Genomic DNA, 27,729 nt, shown 5'->3' with positions numbered 1-27,729 from the left:
CTCTCTAGAGACCCTCTGTATCCCAGCATGCACAGCCCACTCCTTTTACTTTCAGTTTTTTTCCGGCTCCTGCTAGCAGGACCCTGGAGCATTGAGCTCCCCCTTTATGGGTGTTTTGTGTAATTTTTGGCACTTTTAAAGTGTTAGTGTGTTCACTCGACGTATTTTTGCTTCTTCACTTTGCTGGAGTTTTCTGGTGCTTTTGGCCCTTTTTTTGTCAAATATGCCTGCCTTATTTGATAAATGCCCAGAGTGTGCCAGGAAGAAGGCAAAATCAAATCCACCCAGGGTGTGTATCCTGTGTCTCCCTTCTTCTCATGTCCCTGGAACTTGTGAGATCTGCCAGCAGTTCTCCAGCAGGACCCTGAAAGACAGACAGAAGATCAGGCTCCAAGGACTGGAGCAGAGAAAGCAGCAGGGTCCAGGTGGGTCTGGGCAGGATGGGACCTCTTCCTCTGCCCGTGCTTCAGCCTCTGGGGGGCTCCCCAGTAAGGAGAAGGCCAGAAATGCCACCGGTCTCCGTCGGAGTCGAGAGGAATGACCACGGTCTGCTCCCCATCTCCCCAGGGCTCTGGGTCGAAGTGACGTCTAGGGGATTGACGTCGAGGCCTCTGACGAGGTCGACGTCCGACTGCTTCGTCGTCGAGCCATCACAGACGTCGAGAGGGTTCAAGGAGACGCAGGCGCTCGCCGTCGAGGCGTCACCGCCGTTCACCATCGACGTCGACTCGACGTCCGGCGTCGAAGTCGAGAAGGCGATCATCGATGTCGGGAAGGCGATCATCGATGTCGGGAAGGCCATCGACGATGTCGGGAAGGCCATCGACGATGTCGGGAAGGCCATCGACGATGTCGGGAAGGCCATCGACGATGTCGGGAAGGCCATCGACGATGTCGGGAAGGCCATCGACGATGTCGGGAAGGCCATCGACGATGTCGGGAAGGCCATCGACGATGTCGGGAAGGCCATCGACGATGTCGGGAAGGCCATCGACGATGTCGGGAAGGGCCATCGACGATGTCGGGAAGGGCCATCGACGATGTCGGGAAGGGCCATCGACTATGTCGGGAAGGGCCATCGACTATGTCGGGAAGGGCCATCGACGATGTCGGGAAGGGCCATCGACGATGTCGGGAAGGGCCATCGACGATGTCGGGAAGGGCCATCGACGATGTCGGGAAGGGCCATCGACGATGTCGGGAAGGGCCATCGACGATGTCGGGAAGGGCCATCGACGATGTCGGGAAGGGCCATCGACGATGTCGGGGAGGGCCATCGACGATGTCGGGGAGGGCCATCGACGATGTCGGGGAGGGCCATCGACGATGTCGGGGAGGGCCATCGACTATGTCGGGGAGGGCCATCGACTATGTCGGGGAGGGCCATCGACTATGTCGGGGAGGGCCATCGACTATGTCGGGGAGGGCCATCGACGATGTCGGGGAGGGCCATCGACGATGTCGGGGAGGGCCATCGACGATGTCGGGGAGGGCCATCGACGATGTCGGGGAGGGCCATCGACGATGTCGGGGAGGGCCATCGACGATGTCGGGGAGGGCCATCGACGATGTCGGGGAGGGCCATCGACGATGTCGGGGAGGGCCATCGACGATGTCGGGGAGGGCCATCGACGATGTCGGGGAGGGCCATCGACGATGTCGGGGAGGGCCATCGACGATGTCGGGGAGGGCCATCGACGTCGGGGAGGGCCATCGACGTCGGGGAGGGCGAACAGGCGATCATCGACGTCGGGACGGTGCTCAGCATCGAGGAGGAAAGCATCATCCTCCAGGAGACGTTCCAAAGTCAGGACTGAGTCCTCGGTTTCCACGAGTCCACGGTCGCGGCGGTGCCGTCACTCGGCTACCAGGGGTATGGCCTCGAGGGCCCCCCCCCCCCCCCCCCCCCCCCTTTCAGGTCAGGCGAATAACAGGAGAGGGGAAGAGTCTCGGGGCTCGGAGCACTCGCAAGTCTTTTCGCCCTCCAAGCCGAGGTCACCTACACCTCCTCCGTTACCCATGGACCCTCCTCCACATAACCAGACGCCTCCTCCACCGCCTGTTCCTCCTCATCGTCCTCCGCCTCCTACACCACCACCTCCGCCGAGGTCTGTCTCGTTGCCACATCTCAGGGCCACCACAACCTAGGCTCCCGTTTCGGCCTCCGCAGCTCCCTCTGCTATGGCCCGTGGACCGTCTGAGGCCGCGGAGGTCGAGATATCGCTCCAGACAGAGGGATAGATCCCGGAGTCGCCGTCGCTCTTCTACGAGATCCAGACTGCGCCACAGGAGGGACTGTTCAAGGTCCCGCCACACGGATTCATCCAGTGCCAGGGACCATTCACCGACTGTCGGACTCCCTTCGGACGAGGGTGTCTCTAGTAGACGACAGTCTCCTTCCAGGACGTGTTGCTGCGAGGGGCGACTAAGCTGGGCATCTCGCTCACTGTGCCCGCGCCATTTACTAACGGCATTTTCGAAACTCTGCACAAGAAGCAGTTATCTCGCCCTTTGCTGCCCTTGGTGCCTGGGCTGGTGCAACCTGCCATGGAGCTGTTCCTCGCCCCTGCGGCTACGAGATCGGCACCTTCAAGGCTGCAGAAGAAATATAAGGCTCCTGACTCGGACCCAGCGTTTCTTCGTTTGGATCCCGCGCCGGACTCGGTAATTGTGACCGCAGCAAGGAAACAGCACGCCACCACCCCGTCATCTACAGTGCCTCCTGACGAGGAGAGCTGCTGGATGGGTTCGGCAGGCAGGAAGGTTTGCGGGACGGCCTCCACCTCAATGAAGGCCGCGAGTGCCTCAGCACTGTTGGGACGTTACAATCGGGCTCTGTGGGAGTTCCTCCAACAGTTCGCGGAACACCTTCCCTGGGAGAAAAGGGAAGATTTTCAAGAGATTCTGGCTGAAGGACTGCTGGTTTCCAACCAGGTGATAAGCTCAGCTGCGGATTCCTCCCTCTTGGCAGCCCACAGGTACTGCCATGGGGTCAACCTGAGACGCCACGCCTTGTTACGTCTTACATCTTTGAAGCCCGAGGCGCAGCAGAGAGTTGCCAACCTACCCTTTTCGGGCGAGACCCTCTTCGGGAAACATGCGGACGACAAGATGGCCCGCATGCTGTCGGGTTGGGAAAGCCTAAGGAACAGAAAAAGACCTTCCGCCCGTTCCAGAGGCAGTACTGGGCGCAAGGCAGAGGGCAAGGTCGACAGACTGGACAACAACCGCAGCAGTTCCAGCAGAGACTGTTCCAAAAGCGCCAAAGGGGTCGAGGTGGTCAGCAGTTTTCCTCCGCGACCAAAGGCCCGGCAGGATCTAGGCCCTGAGGTGCTACTTCCCCTTCATCCGTTACCCGCTCCAGTGGGAGGAAGCCTTCAACATTACCTGGCAGAGTGGAGAAACATTACTCAGGACAAGTGGGTGCTGAATATTGTTTGCAATGGATACAGTCTTCGTTTCACCAGCCCGCCTCCAGCGTTTCCACCGGTTGGCTCACAGTTCCAACTGCGCGAGCTCCAGGCGGAGGCCGATACCCTGTTAAGAAAAAGGGCGGTAGAAGACGTCCCTCTGTCTCAAAGGGGGAAGGGTCTTTACTCATGCTTCTTCCTAGTACAGAAGGACAAAAACGAGATCTGAAAGAGACATGTTGGTGATAGATTCCTTACCTTCGAATATCCCCAGGCGTCAGACTGGATCCGGAAATGTTTGCGTAGCAGTACCCTTGCGCGTCGGTAGGCGTAGTCTGCGGCTCCGCGTCTGTCGTCGGTGTCGTGGGCGCCGTGATGACGTCGTCGGAGTACTTGGACGCCGCCTCCGCGTGCTGACGTCAGTTCTTCTTTTTTCTGCGCAGATCCGGAAAAAGTGGTACCTTAGTCTTTTTTGACTAAACTTTTTGATCTCTTTTGATCATTCTTTTTCGACTCCGAGCGGTGCCGGTAGGGATGCCAGGTTTTAAGCCCTTTGAGGATTGCGACCGACTGATGTCGGTCACCGACCCTCACCGTCGGTGTCTCGGCGTCGACCACGACGACAAGACCTGTTCCGACTGCCGGGCCCTGACTTCGAAAGCTAGGCGGGAGCGGTCCTGCAAGCGACTCGAACTCCGGCAGTCGGCCCCGCGCCGAGAGAGGTCCCGGTCTGGACGGAGGTCGAGGGACCGGGAGCGGAGCCATCGTAGCTCCGGGAGTCTACATCACTCCTCGGGGTCGAAGTCGTCAGGTAAGCACAAGAAGTCGAAGAGACGTCATCGCTCTTCCGACTCCCCCCGATGCGGCCAGGGGTTCAGGTGGCACCGCCCACGCGGCTCCGCCTGAGTCTTAGGCGTCGCGTCCGGCCCCATACCCTCCGGTCCCTGGGCCGCGCGCGTCCCTCTCTTCTCCGACTGGCTCCGCGGCGCCTTCGGGCCCAGCGGACCCGTCTGGGGGCCCTAGCGGGTCGGGGCTCCGACGCCATCGGGTGCTTTGGCCTCAGAGCCTTCGGGCCCGGCGCCGCAGGCCCCCACTGGGTCCGGTTCCGGATCCGGGCGGCGCTGTCCCCGCTGGGCTCCGCTTCAGATTCCGTTCGGAGAGTTCATCTTTCATGAGCCGGCCCCATCATTTGACCCCCCTGAGTACCAGGAGATGGGTGACGAGGAGGATTGGGAGGGGTCTGAGGACCCTCTGACACGGCAGTATCAGTCCCAGGAGGACTGGACAGGTGGACATGGGGATGCCAGCGGTCTGGACACTTCGCCAGACACTGGTTTTGTCTCACCTCCTACCGTGGCTACGGAGGAGGGGGATACTTAGTGTGGTGCTGGCGGCCAAGGCCTTGGGCCTTGAACTCCCCGTCGTGGCCGTGAGGACTAACCTCCTCACTGAGGTCCTTAAACCGCAGTCAAGCTCGGCTGAGCCTCTGCTGCTGTTTAATGAGGCCTTGTCCGACGTTCTTTTGGGCACTTGGTCCAGGCCCGCTACAGGTTTGCCTGTAGATAGGAACGTGGCCAGACGCCACCGCCCGGCCTTGGGCGACCCTTGTTTCCTGTCCACCTACCCCACCCCTGAGAGCCTGGTGATTCAGGCCTCCAATTCCCAGACTGCGTTCCTGTCTGCTCCGTCTGACTGGGAATCCAAGAGGTATGAGCAATACGGCAAGATGGTATTCTCCTCTGGGACTGCGGTCTTCCAACACCGCCTGCCTCTTGGGCCGCTACACCCACTCCCTGTGGGACACTGTCGCGGAAGTGCTGCCAGAATTCCCGTTGGAGGTACGGGCTAAACTCTGCCAAGCCATTCTGGAAGGCCGAGATGCGGCACGTTATTCTATTTGGTGTGGACTGGATACCACCGACTCACTGGGCAGAGCGATAGCAAAGACTGTGGCGATTCGTCGCCACGCCTGGTTGAGGTCCGCCAACTTCGCGGCTGATGTCCAGAACACACTCATGGACATGCCGTTTGATGGCAGTCACCTTTTTGGCGACAAGGCAGACCATGCGCTTGAGCGCTTTAAGGACTTCAGGGCTACGGCCAAGTCCTTGGGTATTTCGGCCCCACGCCAGCAAACTGGTGCCTTTCGCTCCTTTTCGTGGCCAAGGAAGGGGTGTACCCACACGTGCTCCTTTTCGTGGCCAAGGAAGGGGTGTACCCACACGTGCTGCCAGCCACGCACCGCAGAGTAATACCCAACGCGGAGGCGGCCGTGGAAACCGCCGTGGCGGCGGTCGGGGACAACGGCGAGGACAGTCCACACCTTCCCCCGCAGCATCCGCCTCAAAACCCTCCTAGTCCGTGCTTTCAGGACCATGAGACGCCAGTGGGGGGCAGGGTTCGCCATCACCACCTTCACTGGCGCACTGTCACATCGGACAGGTGGGTGCTGCAAATCGTCCGAAGGGGCTACTCCCTCCCCTTCGAGGCGACTCCTCCAGCCATGCCACCGCAGAACCACGCGTATTGGGGGATCATTTGCGACTTCTGCAGGAGGAAGTTACGGCCCTCTTGGCCAAGGGGGCCATCGAGCGCGTTCCTGGGCCAGAAGTAGGGTGTGGTTGCTACTCCCACTACTTTCTGGTACCCAAGAAGTGCAAAGGGAGCCTACGCCCTATCTTGGACCTACGGAACGTCAACGGCTTCCTCAGGACGGAGAAGTTCAAAATGCTGACACTGGCTCAGGTCTTAGCTGCCCTGGACCCAGGAGACTGGATGGTAGCGTTGGACTTGCCTGGCGCTTATTTCCACATCCCTGTCCTGCCGGCCCACCGGCGCTACCTGCGGTTCACGGTTGGCCACGAGCACTTTCAGTTTACCGTGCTCCCCTTCGGCCTTACCAGCGGCCCACGGGTGTTCACAAAGGTGATGGCGGTGGTCGCAGCTCATCTGCGCAGGTTAGATGTTTGTCTTCCCCTACCTCGCCGACTGGTTGTTGAAGGCGGGCTCGCCCCAGACAGCCACCTCCAGACGACGGCAGACCTCCTGCACCAGCTGGGGTTCTCCATCAATGTGCCGAAGTCACACCTGTGCCCCTCTCAGAAGCTCCTCTTCATCGGAGCGGTTCTCGACTCTGCGCAGTTTCGGGTTTATCCGCCCGAACAGCGGGTTCGGGATATTCAGGCTCTGATTCCACTCTTTTAACCTTTATCCCGGATCTCGGTCATGTTGAGGCTGCGGCTTCTGGGGCTGATGGCCTCCTGCATCCTTCTGGTGCATCACGCCCGGTGGCGGATGCGGGCTCTGCAGTGGGACCTGAAGTTTCAGTGGGCCCAGCATCAGGGCAACCTCTCCGACCATGTCCTGATCTCGGAGGGCACTGCAAGACAGCTGCAGTGGTGGCTCACGGACCGCGATTGGGTCAGCGGCAGATCCCTCTCCCTTCCCCCAACCAGAGCATGTAGTTGTGACGGACGCGTCCCTCCAGGGCTGGGGAGGCCACATGGGAGAGGCGGAGATCAGAGGCCTCTGGTCTCCGGCGGAGTCCCGGCTCCATATCAACCTTTTGGAGCTGCGGGAGATTCGTCTAGCACTGAAGGCATTCCTCCCCTCTGTCCGGGGGAGTGTAGTGCAGGTGTTCACGGACAACACCACCACCATGTGGTACTGCAAGAAACAGGGCGGGGTGGGGTCGTGGACCCTTTGCCAGGAGGCTCTGCGCCTCTGGCAGTTGCTGGAACATCAGGGCGTGACCCTGGTGGTTCAACACCTGGCAGGTTCTCTGAACGCCAGGGCGGACAAACTCAGCCTTTGGTGCATGATGGATCACGAATGGCGTCTGAACTCGGACGTGGCGCAAGGCCTCTTTCAGCAGTGGGGAGAGCCTTGGTTAGATCTATTCGCCACAGAAGAGAACGCGCAATGTCATCAGTTCTGCGCGTTGGAATTTCCAAGGCGGCACTCGCTCGGAGACACTTTTCGTCACGAGTGGAGTTGCGGTCTGTTGTACGCCTTTCCGCCTATACCACTTCTGCCCAGAGTGCTGAAGAAGATCAAGCGCGACTGGGCCCAAGTCATCCTTGTGGTTCTGGACTGGGCACGAAGGTACTGGTATCCAGAGCTACTCAGTATGTCAGACGATCCCCCGGTTCGTCTGCCTCTTCAGGAGGACCTTCTGTCGCAGCAGCAGGGGACTGTCCTCCACCCGAACCTGTCCAGTCTCCACCTCCATGCTTGGAGATTGAGCGGCGACAGTTGAGGCCGTTTGAATTGCCTCCTGAAGTCTGTAATGTCATTCTGGCAGCCAGGTGTCCCTCCACAAAATCGGTATACGCCTGCAGGTGGAATAGATTTGTGGCATGGTGCACAGCAAAGGCTGTGGATCCACTTTCTGCCCCTCTTTCTGAGGTTCTTCTCTTCCTTCTTTCTCTCGCCCAGCAGGGCTCTGCTCTGGGCACTGTCAAGGGCTACCTTTCTGCCCTTTCAGCCTTTCTAAGGCTGCCTGATCAACCTTCTTTGTTCAAGTCACCTATTGTAAATCGTTTTCTGAAGGGAATCACACACACATTCCCTCCTGTTCCGTTTGTGATACCTCAGTGGGACTTGAACCTTGTTCTTACATTTCTGATGTGTGCTCCCTTTGAGCCACTTCACAACTGCCCTCTCCGCCTTCTTACTCTGAAGACTGCTTTCCTGGTTGCCATCACCTCTGCCAGGAGAGTGAGTGAGCTCCAGGCTCTTTCATCTAAACCCCCTTTCCTTTCTGTCCATCCGGATAAGGTTGTGTTGCGGACTAGGCCATCTTTCCTGCCCAAGGTTGTCACTGCCTTCCACATCGGGCAGTCCATCACTTTGCCCACCTTCTTTCCGCCTCCGCATCCCTCGAAAGAGGAAGAGAGGCTGCACCGTCTGGACCCAAAACGTACGCTCTCATTCTATCTGGATCGAACACGCCAGTTCCGGGTGGATGACCAACTCTTTGTTGGTTACGTGGGCGCTAAGAAGGGAAAGGCGGTGCACAAGCGGACCATCTCTCGGTGGATCATCTTGTGTATCCAGGCATGTTACTCCTTGGCTAAAAAGGAGCCCCCTGTTGGATTGCGGGCTCATTCCACTCGGGCCACGGTGACTACAACTGCCCTGGGCCGGGGAGTGCCCTTGCAGGACATTTGCCAGGCAGCTACGTGGGCCTCGCTGCACACGTTTGCAAGACACTATTGCCCGGACAGTCAAGTCCGGAGGGATGGCTTCTTTGGCCGTTCCGTCCTCCAGGACTTTCTGGTGATTATTGGTTCGCAGACCCACCACCGGGGTTGGTATTGCTGGGGTATCTATTCTAAGGTAAGGAATCTATCACTAACGTGTCTCTTTCAGATGCACAAGTTACTACTTGTGTAACGATATATCTGTAAGAGACATTAGTTAGTGATAGATTCCTTACCGACCGACCGACCAACCCATACTCTCGGTTCTGAGAACCGATATCTAGGGTTAAGGTCATCCCCTTTCAGGGCCCTAGTTTCAATGGCACCAGTGTTGGTTTTTAACATGGCTCAGCGCTTCTGGCGCGGAAAAGCTGTGTCTAAGGACTGACGTCAGCACGCGGAGGCGGCGTCTAAGTACTCCGACGTCATCACGGCGCCGACGATGGACGCGGAGCCGCAGACGACGCCTACCGACGTGCAAGGGTACTGCTACGCAAAAATAACCGGATCCAGTCTGACGCCTGGGGATATTCTAAGGTAAGGAATCTATCACTAACTAATTTCTCTTACAGATATATCGTTACACAAGTAGTAACTTGTGTTTCAGGCCCATTCTGGATTTGCGACAAGAAAGCAAGTGGATTCGCAGGGAAAAGTTTTGCATGCTGTCTTTGCACCAGATTTATCCTCAGCTGCAGAGAGGAAACTGGCTTTGCGCAATAGATCTGCAAGATGCGTACTTCCATGTGCCCATTGCACGGAAACATCGGAAGGCCCTGCAATTTCTAGTCGACACCAATCACTATCAGTACACCGTACTACCGTTTGGACTGAAGTCTGCACCCAGGACTTTTTCGAAATGCATGGCTGTGATAGCAGCGCACCTGAGAAAGAACAAGGTGTTTGTCTACCCGTACCTGGACGATTGGTTGATCAAAGCCTCCACCTTCCAGGAAGCGCAATTGCACTTCAATAGGACGGCCGTCCTGCTGAACCGTCTGGGGTTGCACATAAATCTGTCCGTCTGTCCCGATTCCTGTGCAGTGCCTGCAGTACTTGGGAGCCTCCGTCAATACGCTTTCGGCAAGCGTGTCTCTTTTGGAGGAGAGACGCTTATCCATCCTTCGGAAGGCTCAGGCTCTCATAGCTGCTCCGTGAGGACGGTGTCTTCTCTACTGGGATCAATGGCCTCTTGTATCTTCCTCACTCCGCACGCGTGCCTACACATGAGGCCGCTACAGGAATGTTTGGAGGACCAGAGGAAAGGGTGTTGGGACGACTGGATTCAGTTGTCTCGTCGCACCCAACAGTCCCTGAGATGGTGGTGCTCGGCAGAGAATCTCCTCAGAGGGGTTCCTTTCCACAAGGACATCACAACTCAGACTATCGTTACGGATGCGTCTCTCCTGGGCTGGGGAGCGCATTCAGACCATCTACAGATCCAGGGAACGTGGTCTCCGGCTGAGTCCACGGATCACATCAATTTCCTGGAACTCAGAGCTGTTCACTTGGCACTAAAGGCCTTTCATCCGTCCTTCCAGACCAACTCCTTGCTCGTGCAGACAGACAATACGACCACAATGTATTACCTCAACAAGCAGGGGGGGCTCGATCGCGCACACTGTCACAGGAAGCGCAGGCGATCTGGCACTGGCTGTTAGCCAGAGGACTGACGATAACGGCAACTCATCTGCCAGGTGTGCAGAATGTTCAGGCGGACGCCCTCAGCAGGTTGCTTCACGAAAACCACAAGTGGGTCATAAACAACGAGGTGCTCGACATTTTCGCCATGTGAGGCACTCCAGACGTGGATCTGTTCGCCACCGCCGAAAACAGCAAGCGCTGCGACTTCGCCTCGAGGTATTACCAGCCGGGGACTCTGGGGAACACTTTATGGATCAGCTGGTCGAACAGCTTTCTGTACGCTTTTCCACCCATTCCCCTGATTCCGACGGTGCTCATCAAGCTGGCCAGGTCCCAGGCGCGGATGATCCTCATTGCGCCGGAATGGCCCAGGCAGTGGTGGTTCCCAGACCTGCTTCACCGATCCATCCTGCCTCATCGGCGGCTGCCGTGTCGGCCGGACCTTCTCACTAAGTTCGGGGGGCAGATGGTGCACCCCAACCTCTCATCGTTGAGTTTGGCGGCATGGCTCCTGAGATAGGATTGCATGGACATATTGAAGGAGGCTACAAGGCCGTCTACTAGGACCTCTTTTCTTTACAAGTGAGCGATTCTGCATCTGGTGCATGTCTAAGAACTATGATCCGACGACCTGCAAGGAGGATGTTATCCTTCCATACCTTCTGCATCTAGCTCAGTCTGGCCTTAATTTCCATTCCATTGAGGTTCACCTGGCTGCATTGACTGCTTACAGAAAATGCCCTTTGCAGGCATCCTTCTTCCAAATTCCTGTGATTAAGGATTTTTTGGAAGGGTTGAAGAAGGTGTTCCCTCCTGTTCGGCTTCCTTGGCCTTCATGGGAACTGAATGTGGTGCTGTCCAGGCTGATGAAGGAACCTTTCGAGCCTATTCATAAGGCTTCGCTGCAGCACCTGTCTTGGAAGGCGGCGTTCCTCGTGGCCATTACATCTGCCCGCAGGGTGAGTGAAATTCAGGCATTGTGTTGCCAGGAACCTTTTACTGTATTTCATGCTGCTAAGGTTGTTATGCGTACTTACTCTAAGTTCCTTCCCAAGGTGATTTCTGATTTTCATGTTAATCAGACTATAACTTTACCAACATTTTTCCAGAATCCTTCCACTCCACCGGAACGGTCTCTTCATTCCCTGGATGTCAGAAGGGTGTTGAAATTCTATCTGGATAAGACCAAGGGTATTCGTAGATCCGACCAATTGTTTGTCAACTATGGGTCGGTTAGGACTGGTCTGGCTACTTCGAAACAGTCCATCTCTAGGTGGATTGTGTCATGTATCCAGCTCTGTTATCAGAAAGCGAATAAGACCTTAGGGGGTAAGCCTAAGGCTCATTCTACCAGGGGCAAAGCAGCTCCAACAGCTATGCTTCGAAATTTTCCCATTGCAGAGATCTGCAGGGCAGCCACTTTGAAGTCGATCCACACCTTTGCTAAGCATTACTGTCTGGACTCTGCTGCCAGAGCAGATGCTCAGGTTGGGCAGGCTTTGCTGCGGAATCTGTTCGCACAATAGTGGTGTTGTCTGTTTCTCCACCGTCGGGTTGTTTTTTGGATGGGCTTGCCATTCTATTTACTAGATTAGGACTATACACAGAGATCCCCTACTACAGAAGGAGTAGTTTCTTACCTGTAACTCCAGTTCTATAGTATGGGCATCTCTGTTATAGTCATAAGCGCCCGCCCTCCTCCCCGGTGGAGAAAATGGTAATGTGATGTATGCTACAGGCCTTGCTTTATGCACCTTCAAAAAGAACTGAAAGTAAAAGGAGTGGGCTGTGCATGCTGGGATACCGAGGGTCTCTAGAGTTCCTTTAAGACACGGTATCCCTTTTTCAGACACATAATGGCAGCCTATGGAGGCTTGTCTGTCCATCCCTTCCTCTCTATCATTCCAAGGACTTGGTGAGGGGAGGAAAGTTTCTCTAAGGGGGGAAACTTGACAGATTGTGTTAAATGTGTTAGTAATATCCTTGGCATTTCTAGTTGAAGTACTGGATGGTGTAGCCTTGTATGTACAGGCTGCATTATAGTCTTTAATTTTCTATTAACAGACCCTCCAGGATTTTGCGGTTTGCCGCGAAATCGGCACTTTTGTAAAAAACCGCGGTAATTATACATAAGTGCCCGCCAAAATGAAGGTGGCGAGAAGTGTGGCCTCATTTGCAGATAAAGGCATGTCGGCACAAACAAGAACACATTATCCTCCACCCAAGTGTTGGGGTAGCAGATAAGGTCTGTATTTGGGCAGAAATAATGCAGGAGTCCGCTCATTATAATAGAGGCAAAACACCAGAATGACTTGGGAAAAAAAGTGTAGGCACTATCCTGAACTTACACGTGTACACCTTCCAGGGAAGAAATCCGTAGCTTATTTAAGGAAAATATGACTTTAACCAATTGCTCACATCCAAGGCAAAAAAACACTATTCAAACTTTAGCAAGGTGATTTTGAGAAAGGGAAGAAAGTGGGACATCTATTGGCTATGTAATTGAGATAGCAAGAGATGTAGCTTTTTATTTCACTGTTAAAGACTATGCAGGGATTGGTATTTACAGACCCCTTGATGTTATTAACATGTTTAAACCCTATTATGAAGCTCAATATACTGCTGTGTGCCAACACACCACTCTAGAGGAAGAGAACTTTCTGGCCACACTTCATGTACCGAAACTTATCCCAGAACAGACGCGCTCTCTAGATCAGGACACAACAGTAAAGGAGATAGTGAAGGGGGTAGATGACCTATCCTACAGAAAAACCTCAGAGGTTGACAGACATCCTTTGAAAAAGTATAAAAACAATTAGCCATTATTAGTGCCACTGTTAAGTAAACTGTTTAGGGCAATAAGAGAAGGGTCTTTCCACCCCCTCTCAACATTAGTCTTGAAATATTCCACTACACTCAAATATCTCTATTACTGGGGCACTTTCAGGTTGTCATGGTGCCCCAAATCTGTGCCAAATCCAGGCTGATATGTGGTGCATACCTTGTATTTCCACTTCGCGTGACCTTCCCAGTGGCCATGGTTAAGCCGAGTCCTCATAGTCACAGGTTCAAATCCCAGTGGGTCCACTCAGCCTTTCATCTTTCTGAGGTCAATAAAATTAAACCACAGAGTTGGGTAACAATAAACATCTGTTATTCAGCATCAGATCCCCTTGGGTGAACGTTTGCTTTACAAATACTTATGCTAGCTATGCTACTGGTGGAATCTCCTCAGCGTTGGATGTTACTCAACTGAGTATCTGCACCCCCCACGGGAGGAGCCACTTGGGTGATAAAACGTTAAGGCTGAAACCAACCAAAGTATTTCTTCTCATGGCGGATGCTGCAACTTTAGTGGAAACCCTCCTGTGCCCTGCTGGTTAATCCTTAATAAGGTGAATTTTCAACAGAGCGAGTATGTCATTTCAGTAATTCCATTTCGGCCACATCCAGTAAGGTGAACCTAAGCTTAGCTGCCCGTATCTCCGTGTAGGACAGAATAAACCTTTCTAATTCAAGAAGCTGCTTTAATATATGAAAGTATGGGTTGTCTCAATGCAACAAGATATATTTTAAATACAGGCACATTGGACATGGAAGGTGAGGGGGTAACTTGGCCAACTAGAGCATGGGCGTCAATTCACTAAAATGCTAGGGGTAGTGGAAGGGACATCAAAAGAAATGACTTCACATTAGGGCCTATTTCAAAGTGGAATACTCTGCTAAATCAGTTTCTATTGTTGTAATGCTGAAAATGAATGATTAGGAGTAAAATAAAGTGCCTAAAAAATGCTGCTAAATTTCCATATTTGTGCCGCTAAATTTCCATATTTGTGCCTCTAAATTTGCTAATCCATGCCGCTATATCCTGGGGGGTCTGTCTTAAGTGTCTATGCAGGACTGCAATGAAGACAGCTTAAGAGATTATTTTTGATTGCTCCAGGGTCCACGCACATGGGCGGGACTATTAACTAGATTATAGCTATAACAGAGGTACCCCTACTACAGAACTGGAGTTACAGGTAAGAAACTACTCCTAAAAGGTCGTCTGCATACATGCAGACGCTATGTATGGTGTCTGCAATGGGAATGCCCCAGTGTTTTCCTTCTTGTCGCAGTCGTATAGCTAGTGGTTCAGCCGCGAGGGCAAAGATTAGAGGCGATAGGGGGCAGCCTTGCCTCATGCCCTTTTGTACCGCGAACTCCGCTGAAATGCATCGCTCTATACGGACACGATCGGTGAGTTTGGTGTATAAAAGTTGTGTGTACGCTAAAAGGAGGGGACCAAATTCCGTTTGTTGCAGGACTGAAAAGAGATACTGCCAAGTGAGGGTATCAAAGGCCTTCTCGAGGTCTAGGATGAGACAGGCTGACCGGGGATGTGTCTCTCTTACCTGGTCTTGGACGTGGAATATACAGCGTATATTCTTGGACGTGTTTCTACCTGGGACGAAACCGCACTGATCTGAGGGGATCAGGGGTCGTATAATTTGCGTGTATCTGTCCGCTAATATCTTCCAGAGGATTTTACAGTCGTGGAGAGGAGCGTGATGGGGTGATAGGAGGCCATTTGTTGCGGGTCGCGTTTTGGCTTTAGGAATTACCGATTCCCGGAGGGATCTCAGCAACTGTCCCTGTTCTAGATCGGTTACAAACATCGCTACTAGCCGAGGGACCAGCAGGGGGGAGAAAGTTGTGTAATCCAGTGGGAGCACGTCTAGTCCCAGTGCCTTGTTGCGAGCTAGGGCATGTAGGGCTTGGGTGATGTCCGACCCGCAGGTTATGTGGGATGGAGTGAAACAAATATAGCCGGGTCTGTGGGTGTTTTAGTCACCATGCATCTGTGAGTGCCCATTGTGTGACCCAGGCCCGGAATCGCACAGTTTGCTTGTAGGCGGGAGTGTGTGTGTGTGGGTGGGTGGGTGGGTGGGTGGGTGGGGTGTGGGACCGGTTCAGGGTAAGATCCAATGTGCAATTGTAATCACCATCTAAAATCAATGGAATGGAGGTAAATTGGGCCAGGATCCCGGTGAGGCGGTCCCAGAATGTGTCTTGCTCTACATTCAGGGCGTATATGCTACCTAAGAGTACTGCTTGCCCATCTAGGAGTCCCTCTAGTAGGGCGTATCTACTTTCTTTGACCACCACCCGCTTGAGTTCCTGAAATGGAGTCCCGGGCCAAACTCAAATCAGTGCCCCGCATGCGTATGCAAAGTATGTCGTGGTGCATACGGTCCCACGCCATTTAGTTTGAAGATTGCCTACCTCAGTGGCGGTGAGGTGTGACTCCTGTAAGAATGCGATCCTAAGGTTGTGGCATTTTGTATATGAGTATACTGCATCACGTTTGCTCAGTGTGTGGAGGCCTCTGACATATAGTGTGAGGATGCTGATGTCAGTGTGCTGCGTGGTTATTGTCATGTATCGATATTGGTGCGCATCAGAGGGGACATGCATCTGCCGGAGCCCATTAACCAATAGCTCCCTAGTCGGGTGAGATACTTATGCGACCCATGACGTCGCTGACTCTTGTGTGTCGGGTACCCTGTCGTATGCTGTTCCATGAGGGGAGTGGGACAGAGCTGAACCGGGGCGTTAAACTGTAAAACGTGGGCCGGGAAACAGTCCCAATACCAAGGACCCATCGTTGGGAACGATATGTCCAAACCTACTCTCCCAGAAGAGGAGAGTGTGACAATATACTGTGGGAGTGGCAGTGGGCGTCGCCCAAGACATGTCGTAATATGGCTATCTTGCATATGTGTAGTGAGTGAGTCCCAGTTGTGCCGGCCCTCGTTGAATTTTCATGCCGAGAGGGTGCTAATTTGTGCAGGGCATGTTCCGGCAGCTGGATGTGGTCTTTGCCACTCAGAACGACGCCGGGAACCGGACAGTATGCTGGCCCAATCGCGGAGCCTCAGCAGGATACAGCTGCCATCGTAACCTGCTTGGCAATGTCCCACTCATTGCACCGAATACTTAAGTCAAGTTACTCCTTGCTGTATGTGTACTTGTAAGAAGCTATTAACTTTGACATTGAGCTTAAATGTCATGGCTTAAGCTAAGACCTGCTAACATTTTTAAACAATACTGCAGTTTTTAGTTTAAAGTATTCTGAAGCTAAACTAAAAACATTTCATTACAGTTCATGCATTTCCAAGATAAAAACAGATTAATCGAGGCCAGACATTGGTACTAAAGTGCAGAGTTGTAAAGTACCGTTCACTGAGACGTGAAAGTGCTAGATGTTCACTAACAGTGATCTGAAAATGATACCATAATCTTTGTATTCCTAGATCAGAAGGATAGGTGAGGTAGATCAGAAGATAGTCCAAGACCAATAATCACAAATAAAAAACATATAAGAATGGCAGTGTTTGCATGGCAGCCTGCCGATTTTTGTTCGTACATAGGCAAGTGTTTTATCTGTACAAAAAGAACTTCAGCCCCAAGTAATACAAATTAAAATATGAAGGGGAGTAACACGTTCAGCATGTTAGGTGCACTACTCTTCTGTATGTATTGTCCTAGGAAAGTCAGTATTTCTAATTGGTTGTGTTAGCTTCCACAGATGAAGATCAAGCATAAACCCTACTTAAAAGTTTACACCTCGAAAGGCTATTTATGGCTAAGATCGTTTTGTTTTTGTTGCAGGTAATTAACATGTATGGTGAACTTATAATGGATGCCGTTCCCGACAAGGTGGGTTTTCATTCTCAATTATAAGCATGCATTTATTGTTTCAAAAGAATGCAAGACTAAAATGAATATGGCATTAGAAAGTATTATTGCTTGATTGACACGGTTGTTAAAAGGGTAGTAGTATTACATGAATGATCCTTTTCTGAGCTAGTTCAATGGAACGTTTACAAAAACACTAGGTGACCAGAAGTGCTTTCTTAATTATTTTGAGACACCCTAAAAATCCATGTGAAAGTATTGGCAGTGCTCACCCAGAAATTCTTCACCTCTTTCCCCTTCTATTTTTGAGTTCCACAAATAATACAAACTTGCCACTGAACATTTCCAGCAGTTTGTGTTGCTCCTTGCTTTCTCTAGGTAAATAATACATACTCTTCAACTGGTATCACATCAGGTTGCAGGAGATAAATCATTGCTTCAAAAGATTCGAGAGGCAGCAAGACCGGGTTTGGTCAACTTTCCAAAACATTTGACTCAATTTAAACATTTCCTTGGAAAAATGCAGGGTGTTATGGGAGTTCTTGCTGGATGTTGCAGATTCCTTGCTTATGATCAATGTTCCCTCTAATCTTTTTCCTCTGTGTGCCGCAGAGTAAGGTCCCTGTGCGCTGCAGACTAAGCTATGTGCGCCAAGAGGCTTGACCGCCTCTGTGGGTGCAACAACAAATATCAGTGCAAATATCACTCCAAACCTTTGCTCAACAAAGTGAAAAGACGGTGAATTTCCACACATACATTGCATCGTGAAGAGTCTTAAGACCAGAATGCAATTTAGATATGCACGCCATGACATGAATTGGTTACACAGGCAAGTACACTTCAGGTTTAGAAAATCACAGGACTCCAACGGTGGTACCATAATAAGATTTTACTAAAGATTCTCAACTGGAGCACTGTTCATAGGGTGGGGAAATGTTGAACGCCTATGCAAGATCACATATACATAATGAGTTACACAATTACATAACCTATTTAAAATTTGATGTGCAAGCTACCGAGTAATGTCTGGATATCCCTTCTGAGAGATAGTAAAATATGTGGCATCCAGGCAAACGTACTGTGGGAGAGGGCCATTTAGACAAGTCGAGTGCTATCTCAAGATGGTTGACATGGTTGCTTCTCAAGTCGATCCTTGCCATTTTATCAGTGCTGATAAACTCTATCGGTCCTTTTTCCCATTCAGGAGGTAGGCCTTTGCCCTCATCAGCATATCCAAATGCTTCTCCTCTAGTCTATTTCTCAATTTACTCTTGATAGTATTCATGAGGCTGAATCCTTGTTCACAATCTGCACTAGATGCTTGAAATGTTGTGCAGACATCAAGCTGAGACCCCACATTATACTGAGCAGCATTGCGTACAATACTGCAGGCCACAGACGGTTGTATAAATCCTCTCACAAGAACCAGAATGTGAGAATGCTAACCAGTGCTAAAGTGCTTATGCTCTCCTCCTAAAACATGGTACAATTGCCCAACACCTTGGTGGAACATTTAATTTACTTATATGTCTTTAGTACATGGTACTATATGTATCCAGGGTCTTTAAATTAAATGCTACTAGTATTATTGCAGCACTCATTGTGTCACCCATTAAAAGTAGCACTTTAAAACTTGATCCGAGCCTGTGCACTCAAACCAATCCTACCAAATACGAAATGCAACACTTCAAAATAATACATTTTTGTTATTCTGGCCAAAGGGCCAACCTGGTGATAAGTAATGTGGCAGATTTCGGTGTATTCCATGCTGGTTGCAGCGCAGAACGGACACTTATGTTCACCACATGCCCTAAACTGACCATGTTCTGGCAATTTGTCCCCTAAAGTATTTGTCAAATGCAGCCCATGATGGACGCTGTGATTAACATAAATGCATACTGGTAGGTAGCATTTTCCTTTTTCGCTCCGCTTGCGTTTTAAAAGTGGCGGTGCGAATGCACTGGCAGGTTGTGCTGTGTGTGCGTGTCACACATAGTACTGTACGCTCGGGTGGGGGGGGGGAACCTTACAGGGAACAGTGCTCATGATCACTGTGAACATATCCAGTTTTCTGGCTAAATTAGGCAGCAGATTGTGTATAATTGAATCTGGTCTTCTGGGTAACCCCCTGCCATAAGTCCTGACTGATATAAACCGGTTGCCCTGATAGCTATCAAGTCTTCTGTATTCCATCTTTGTTTCCTTCAAGGAGTCTACCTTTTAGGGGTTGGGAGCAGTGGAATTTGACCCATTTGGCAGTTTGTTGATCTGGCTTGCATTAATGTTAACAGGGTTTCAATAATGTACTGCTATTGGAAAATTGGGTCCCACAATGTTTTAATTGTGCTTTTAATTAATATATCAACCACATTGGTAATGAAATTCCCAGTCCTTTATATTTCACAAAGACCCACTGAGTCTCAGAAGATATCCCCTCAGTTGCACATTATATGCACCACGTTGCACCTCACCCAATCCCCCCCATTTATCCATATGGCACATTAATATTGTACTGGAATGCCCAGGTAGATAGTTTCCCCGGAATATATATCTATCTCTCTCTCTCTCTCTCTCTCTCTCTCTCTCTCTCTCTCTCTCTCTCTCTCTCTCTCTCTCTCTCTCTCTCTCTCTCTCTCTCTCTCTCTCTCTCTCTCTCTCTCTCTCTCTCTCTCTCTCTCTCTCTCTATATATATATCTATATCTCTATATATCTATATCTCTATATATATATATATCTCTATATATATATATATCTCTATATATATATATATCTCTATATATATATATATCTCTATATATATATATATCTCTATATATATATATATATATCTCTATATATATATATATATCTCTATATATATATATATCTCTATATATATATATATCTCTATATATATATATATCTCTATATATATATATATCTCTATATATATATATATCTCTATATATATATATATCTCTATATATATATATATCTCTATATATATATATATCTCTCTATATATATATATATCTCTATATATATATATCTCTCTATATATATATATATCTCTCTATATATATATATATCTCTATATATATATATATATATCTCTATATATATATATATATATCTCTATATATATATATATATATCTCTATATATATATATATATCTCTATATATATATATATCTCTATATATATATATATCTCTATATATATATATATCTCTATATATATATATATCTCTATATATATATATCTATATCTCCTAAAAGTAAGTTACACTTGGCAGTAAATTAGAAGTATACATTTACTCTTAAAATTTTGACTATCACTTTTGGCTGGTCCTTAAATCAGAATGTAAAGTTATGATAGTGTCATGTCTTCACCCCCTGAAAAAGAAGGTGGACTCTAACTTACAAGTGTAAGTTACCACTTAAAAAAAAATACAACTGTAGTACGTCTAGCACCACACATGGCCAACCCCCGCTGGTGCAACACCCTACCATAGAAAACAATGGAGATAGGGACTTGAATATACACCCCGTAGAAAGTAATCTTAATTTAATTGATTATAATTAGGGCTCCCTGTTTAAAGTTTTTACTGATTTTTACAGATAAATACAGACAGAAAACATTTATTTTCTAGTTTGTATTCATTTTTAAAATGTGGATAAAAACGGAAATTGGGTTACTTTTTTAGTAATTCTAAATACTGTCTGCCATGACTGCCAGGCATATGGCTGTTTGGATTGATAGATAAGGGGGCTAAAAAAAATAATGTTAGTTAAGTGGCTTTAACAGAAGTAGATATGCACATGGTTGATAATAAAATATGTATATTTTCTTAAGTGCATTAATTTATCTTCTGCAGGTGTTTACAGCATTGTAGGCATTTAAGCATGAATGCATATTTACCGGTTAAAGAAGTGTGGAAATATACTAATTTCAGATTCATTTTTCCCCAAAACCTAAACTAAATATGGATAAATACAGACAGAAATGTCAAAACAAATAAATACCATAAGACCGGAATCCCTAATTATAATTAGGTAAAAATATAAATAAATATAATTTAATGAAAATAATAAAAAAAATGGCACATATATTTAATTATAAAATGTTAACTTTGCTTGTAAAAACTAATGTAACAATACATTTTAATAAATATATTTCCATTACTTTTTGTTTCATACATCACTTTTAATAAAATGGAAAATAAATGTGTTTTAGGTGAGCATCTATTTTCTTTTTGCTTAACCCTGAGGAAAAAATGTAAATGTATTTTAAATTCATTGTTTAATTTAAAATCTAGTTAGTAGTGCGGTAGCATTTTTTCTTACTACATTTTAAATATATAAAATTAATTTACATTACTAAACATACAAATATTGGTTGGTGGTTAGATGTTACTGTGGAAGTGTTGCCCTACAAAACATTCCTGAATTTCCTGATCTCCCAACTCACGGCTAACTCCTCCTTCTCAATAACTGAGCAGTTTCATCCTGCAGTTCTGAGTATCCTAGAAGCCCACGTTACGATTTGTTCAACCCTTCCTTCATCTGGAAATGGATTTTACCCAGACTTTTCCAGCTGGCATCTGTGACAACAATTGTCTCATTGCCCAGTATAATACCTTGTAAACAGGTTGCCTTTAACAAATCGCCTTTCAACGTCATAAATTCGGATTCACACCGGCTACTCCATATGAACTACATTTTTTACTAAGATGCTGTCCCATAGCCCAAGTACTCTCCACCCCCACCCCTGGATACATTTGTATTCAACTTACTTTAGAATTGTATTTTTCTAAAAGGATTAGTAGTTCTTAAATGCCTCTATTTTGCAAGTATCATTCTCGGCTCTGACCCCTTTCACCTACACATTATGCCCCAGATATGAAATGCTGTCCTTTTCAAAACTACATTTTACCTATTCTGAACGTTAGTTCATGCTTTTTAAACTTTTCCAAAACTACAGGCTCTCTTGTTGTATTCCCACCACGAATCTCTAAAGAGTAATGTTCTCTGAAATTTGAATGCCCTGAAGGTATTATTATAAAAACAGATAATTTGAATCCTTGTACAGTCTGTACTCTTGATAAGCTGAGACTAAATCAAATGTAAAAAAAAATATTTATCTTCTGGCAAAGTTGACAGCGTATCTGCTACTTCTCCTTATTTTGTGCTGTGATGGGCGTGAAGTCCTATTTCTCCACCGGCCTTCCTAGCCGCTACTAGAGGTGAAAATTACTCTGACTCTTCCACTTGTACAATCATACACATTGCACAGTCTAATCATCTCTCTGCTAACTGCCTTCTGGACATTCACATGTATTCTTTTCACCCTGACCCTGATGGGTGCATCATCTTTCTTTAGTTTCATCTTTTGAACAAGGTTTTATCTTTCTGAGGCTATCGAACACGGTTTTAAACACTACTGGATAACTGTGATAAACGTTCTCCCAACAGTCTTCCACTTGATGCATTTGTGGCTTGGCATTAGGGTCCAGGAACACACCTTGGTCTTTTGTGTGAGGTCACCAAATAATATCCTCCCCACCCTAATCACTGCTTTTTAAACTTTCGTCATGCCAATATTTCATTGAACTTAATTACGCTTCCGGTTTTATGGCATTTGTTTTTTGATATGTCTGTCTGTATTTATCTGTTAATTATTTTGTTCACTTTATTGGTATTTCTCCATATTTATTTTCTGCTGGTGTAAAAAAGTAAAGCTGCACTCGGTATATTTTCAGTTTTAGTTCACTGAGAAATGTATCCCGTATAGAGCTTTGGAATTCCTTGGAATCAGCACCTTGATACCTGCAGGTTAAGAGTGCTTTATAAATTCCCTTTTCATTTCAATGTTTACTTGCCTTAAATGTCCATTGGGTTTTTTCTGATTTAGAGTACAATAGTCATATGAAACCTATTATATTGTAGAACAGCTTAAACGGGTACTTCTGCAGTTATTTAAACCATCAGCAAATCTTACTTTTTTTTTTTTATTCTGTCAATCGGCACAGCTATTGACCTAGCATTCATGATTGATAGCTTTTTCTTATTTATCCGTATTTAAATATAAATACAGGCAGGAAAATAGATGGTTTTCGGTCTGTATTGATCCATAAAAACTGAAAACTAGGAGCCTTAAACTTAGTTCAACTTAAAAAAAACTTATGTCAATGGTCTTTAAACCTCAGATCTGACGTCCCTCTCATGCAGTTTGACTTGTTATTTACAATGTCAATTAAACAATTCTGTTAAAATTGAAAACAGCCTTGAACACATGCTGAACATATTACTTAATAGTATCCCTTTCACTATAACATTTTGTGAAGGACTACCTTCACTTTCCTCGGAGCTGCTATGCAGCCTCATTATACACGTCTTTACTATGTTTTCCAGTCTTTCACCACTCTTACATCCTTGCCAAAATGGCCCTGTGTGCCACAATTTGGATGCCGGATGTTTATTATTATTAGCTGTGCCCTGCAAGGCCAGTCCTGAAACGGTGCTTATTTCTTTTACTTGCTTTGACTCCCACTGCTTTAATTGCCACATTTTTGGGAGAACTCATTTCACTTCATGAAGGCTTATTCTTCGCCCCTGATTTAAAAAAAAATTTTCCCCTACTTTTACAGTTCAAAAAGGATTGATCCCTCATGCGTTCATCTTTTAAAGTAGCAAATCATTAGTTTTATCCTCACCCTGCACTCTCCGTCCAAAATGTTACCTTTCCAACATGGGGGCATGATGTGTAAATCAAACTTATTATCACCAATATCATATTCCTGCTTGACTTCAGTCCAGTAAATTGTCCACGACCTTGCATCTTTCCAAGACAATGCAACAGGAGCGTCCATGAACCTGTAAGCAACCCAAGCTGCGCATGGGCAAAGGCTAAGCACAGAGTGGGTATGCGATCTGTAGTAAGTAGGTTATGTGTAATAAGTATGCACATTCAGACTGTGTTTAGGATGGAAGAAAGGAGGGATAGAGGTTTGGTGTTTGTTCCAGCGATTTAATATTTTATCACTCTCTGCATCTTGTGTACATAAGTACTCTAATAAAAGAATTTGAAAGATATCACTACCCAATTTTTTTCCTTTTGCCAGGGCTTTTCAGAGGGTATCTTTTTGTGATGTATTTAATAGGTAGTCTCTTACAAGGAAGATGAGAATTTCTTCTAGTTCTGTAACCAGCAATTTCCTAAACAACTGTTGTAATGTTTGTGTTTTTTCCCCAAAGATTTTGGGCCTAATAATGATGTTGGTCGGAGTTGCCGCCGACAGTTTCAGGGAAGGAACCGCCTGACAATAGGTTGGCGGTGCCAAGAATCCCATTAGGATGCGACTGCACATGCTGTGGTCGAAAACTTAAATTTTCCAATGGGAGTTTGGGCTGCGGACCGAAACCGCCCGCAGCGCAAGCTCCCATTGAAAAATGGGAGTTTGTAAACATCCCTGTACCGTGTGGCAGGGAGCTCATTGTGTGCCTGCCACACGTGCAGGAATGCACGGGCCCAAATGCGAAGGGGGGGGGGGCTGTCAGGGACCCCCATAATCGGTTTCCGACAACTATTATATGTCGGAAAGGCCGACATGGATTGGCTGTCGCAATCCAACATAATTCTGACAGCGGAAACACCGCCCTTAAGGGATTATGAGCGCTTTCCGACTGGTAGCCCGTCGGAACCACCTCGGATTTCCCCGCCAGTTTAAACTCCGACACACACCTCTCTTTATGTAAGTGACAAAAAGCATGACGTGAAAAAGTGATGGTGACTTTTAAACATAAACATTGCATTGACAACATATAGGAGAACTCAAGAATTTTACCCAAAGTGTAAGGAGATCTTGTTGTAGGGGGTCGACAGCGTTTCGATCTCAGTTAATCGAGATCATCTTCAGGACATAGAAGTAGTGAGCAATGTTACATTATTCTGATCTTCATGTCCCTGTGCATATTACTGATTGCTCCCTGAGATATTAATTATCAAGTACAACTGTAGTACTTTGTCACCTTAACAGTGACTACCTTGACTGTGCTGGCCAATTCCGAACCACTGTTTTATAAAATATTCATCCGCCCCAGGTTCCGTTATCGGAGTCCCCCTTGTTCTCGTACTATTGGGTACCTGGTTGGCAGGAACCCAGGGCACACGTAAAGTGCATCAACATTAGGCAAAAAGTGGGGGGCAACCATGCAGAAAGAGGCACTTTCCTACAGCAAAGACTCATGAGTCTGAAGCCAGAAGCCTAACCGAGGATTTTGAATCTCCCGTTCTCAGGCAATTCTGTTTGGATCTCTCACAGACATGGCCCACATGAAGCCTCAGACTCTTTGAACAGAAGAAAAAAAAGTATAGAAAACGCTGTAAACCTTTTTTAAAGACTTAATTTTCTGCAGAGGTTTCAGACCCCTCAATGCTGCAAGAGCACCATGCAAAGACAACCTTACCAACACTGAAGACTGCCTAATGGAAAGAGAGGCCAGCAACTGTCTGCAACCTCAGAAAAGTCAACTCCAAAGTAGTGGCTTCTCCCTTCCCCACTTTCTGTTGGCCTTTTCGGTGGTGGGTAGAATTATCAACCACCTGTAAGAGTGGCAACAAATAAACAAACAAATGGTTCTTGAGTGGATCCCTTACTGGGACAGTAGTAACCTATTCTCCAAACAGCCTGACAGCAGTCTCCATTGGTCTTCTGAACACTCTTGCAGTGATCTCATGAATTTAGCATGAGGGACTAGGAAAATACGATGGTATTGATCCTAGTAGAGAAGAAATCTGGTGTGTAGTCAGCTGATGTGTTCAGAACAGATTGCAACATTTGAGATCGATAGATGAAAGTCTCCCCTCGAAAGAACACACTTTTAAGATGTGGGTGTAAAGCATCACCCTTAAGTACTAATTCCTTTGCACTGAAGAAGCTGCTAATTTTTTCATACTGATGTGCAGACTGACCACAAAGAACGTCCACAGCCTGTTGGAAAGTACTCTTACCAGCTTCTTAGTCTAGGTAAGAGTAGATGAAAATGCTGTCTCCGGGTGCCACAACAACTGCAATGCAACGTTCAAGGTGCCGGCGACATGGCAGAAAGAGGATAGTGAACTGGGAATATTTGTTGCATATCACAAACTTAACATTCTTCGTTTTTTTATGAAGGATAAGTGGAAATACGCATCTTGCAAATCTATGGCACACCGACAATCCTCTTGGTATAATCATGGTTAATGCTGGAGTAATGCCAGCATCCTGAATTTCTCTTGCTCCATTTGCTCAATCTGAGGTAGAGTATGCGTCTAAATTCTCAATTTAGTTACTTTCTATTGAACTAGAATGTCATGGAAATAAATTCCCTCCTTATTGATGATGCAAAAGCTCCTACGCTACATGCTTTAGAAGTAAGGTGTTTACTTCTTCTCAGAGTAACTCTGGATGGTGGTACAATGGGAGGAGATGTGAAACCGAATATCCATTTTGAATAATTTCCATTATCCCGGTGGTTCTGATCAAGCAATCTTTTGAAGGGGGTGTTTGCATCATGTCCCATGCAAGACAATGATCAGATGCTCATTTCTTTATACTTTTCCCCCTTTCCAATATTAATGAATGTACTGTTCAAGCTGTACCAGTGCAAGACCCTGACAGTACTGTTACACTTTGAATAGTGGTGCCACGGGGGGTTCACAGATTTCCTGCATCTTTACATGAGTTCACTATGGAAACTGCCCTACAGACTGGATCTCCTGTACAAGTTTAAGGTCCATATTCTACACCCTAGTCTTCCTTCACTGAGGTGAACAGTCTGGCTCCTGACTTCTTACAATCTGGATACGTAAACCTGCCACAAGACTACATTTTGACATGGGGCAAAACGTACTTCCATCATAAGATTTCAAGTGGAAGCGATTCTGCATCCGGTATGTTCAAACTGCTACCTTCAGATGCCAAGAATTGATGCTTTCTTCTATTCATCTAGCAACGTGTGGGGTATGGCTTACGTCCAGAAAGGGACTCCTTGCTTTAATCGCTGTATAGGAAACTTTCTAAATCCTCTTTAAGAAGTTAAGACGTTTTAGAGGGGATTAAAATCAATTCCCTTCTCCTATATCGCTGTCCTCACTGTGGGAATCTAATATTGTTTCTTCTGGATTATTGGGTCCAATCATGGAGCAAATAGTCCCAACTACACTACAGCATTTAACTTGGAAAACTGATGTCTTTGTAGACATCAGTCGACTACCATAGTGAGTGAAATCCAGGCTTTGTTCAAGAACCTCTGTTTTCCATAAGAACAGGGTGGTGATGAGAATTCTTCAGAGTTTTCTCCTTGAATTATATACGGAAATGTGCCATTAGTTGTGTGGCCTGCTCAAGTAATGGGTCCACATTTTGCCCTCTATTCTGAACCAAACACTCCATTCCAGAGCTTGACTCTCTCAGGTTAGCGGAGCAGAGCAGTCTAAGACCTACCTAAGGGAGGGGGGTGTGGGCTATCTGGTGGAAATACCTTTTGATGACCTTGCGTATTCACCTTTGATCCCCAAAGGAGTCCAGTTCAAGAAACACATGGGAGTAAATGCAGTAATTAACCCTGTGTAAATGCACTTATTGTTAATGGTTATGCACTAATCAATAGTCACTGACCACATTATTTAAATAAAGCATTTTAATAAAGCGTTTACAAATTAACTTCGTGTCCTTGAGCTCATATGCTTTCAACCATTAGAAACGCAATTATAAAACAAGGCAAGCCACTGTTAACATTGTTGGGATTAGTTATGAAGATTTATGAG

General features: G+C 47.5%; 1 protein-coding gene across 4 annotated transcripts in view; it reads left to right on the top strand.

Moving 5' to 3' along the window:
- Positions 1-27,729, top strand: part of SENP5 (SUMO specific peptidase 5) — a 204,141-nt gene that overhangs the window by 96,724 nt on the left and 79,688 nt on the right. For all 4 annotated transcript variants that reach the window (XM_078666517.1, XM_078666515.1, XM_078666514.1 and 1 more), the window contains exon 5: positions 16,913-16,960. In XM_078666517.1, the coding sequence (XP_078522643.1) occupies positions 16,913-16,960 (48 nt within the window). The remainder of the gene's footprint in view (positions 1-16,912; positions 16,961-27,729) is intronic.

Source organism: Lissotriton helveticus, chromosome 11 (genome assembly GCF_964261635.1).
Source record: "Lissotriton helveticus chromosome 11, aLisHel1.1, whole genome shotgun sequence".
NCBI lineage: Eukaryota > Metazoa > Chordata > Amphibia > Caudata > Salamandridae > Lissotriton > Lissotriton helveticus.
This window is presented reverse-complemented; position numbering and strand designations above follow the sequence as displayed.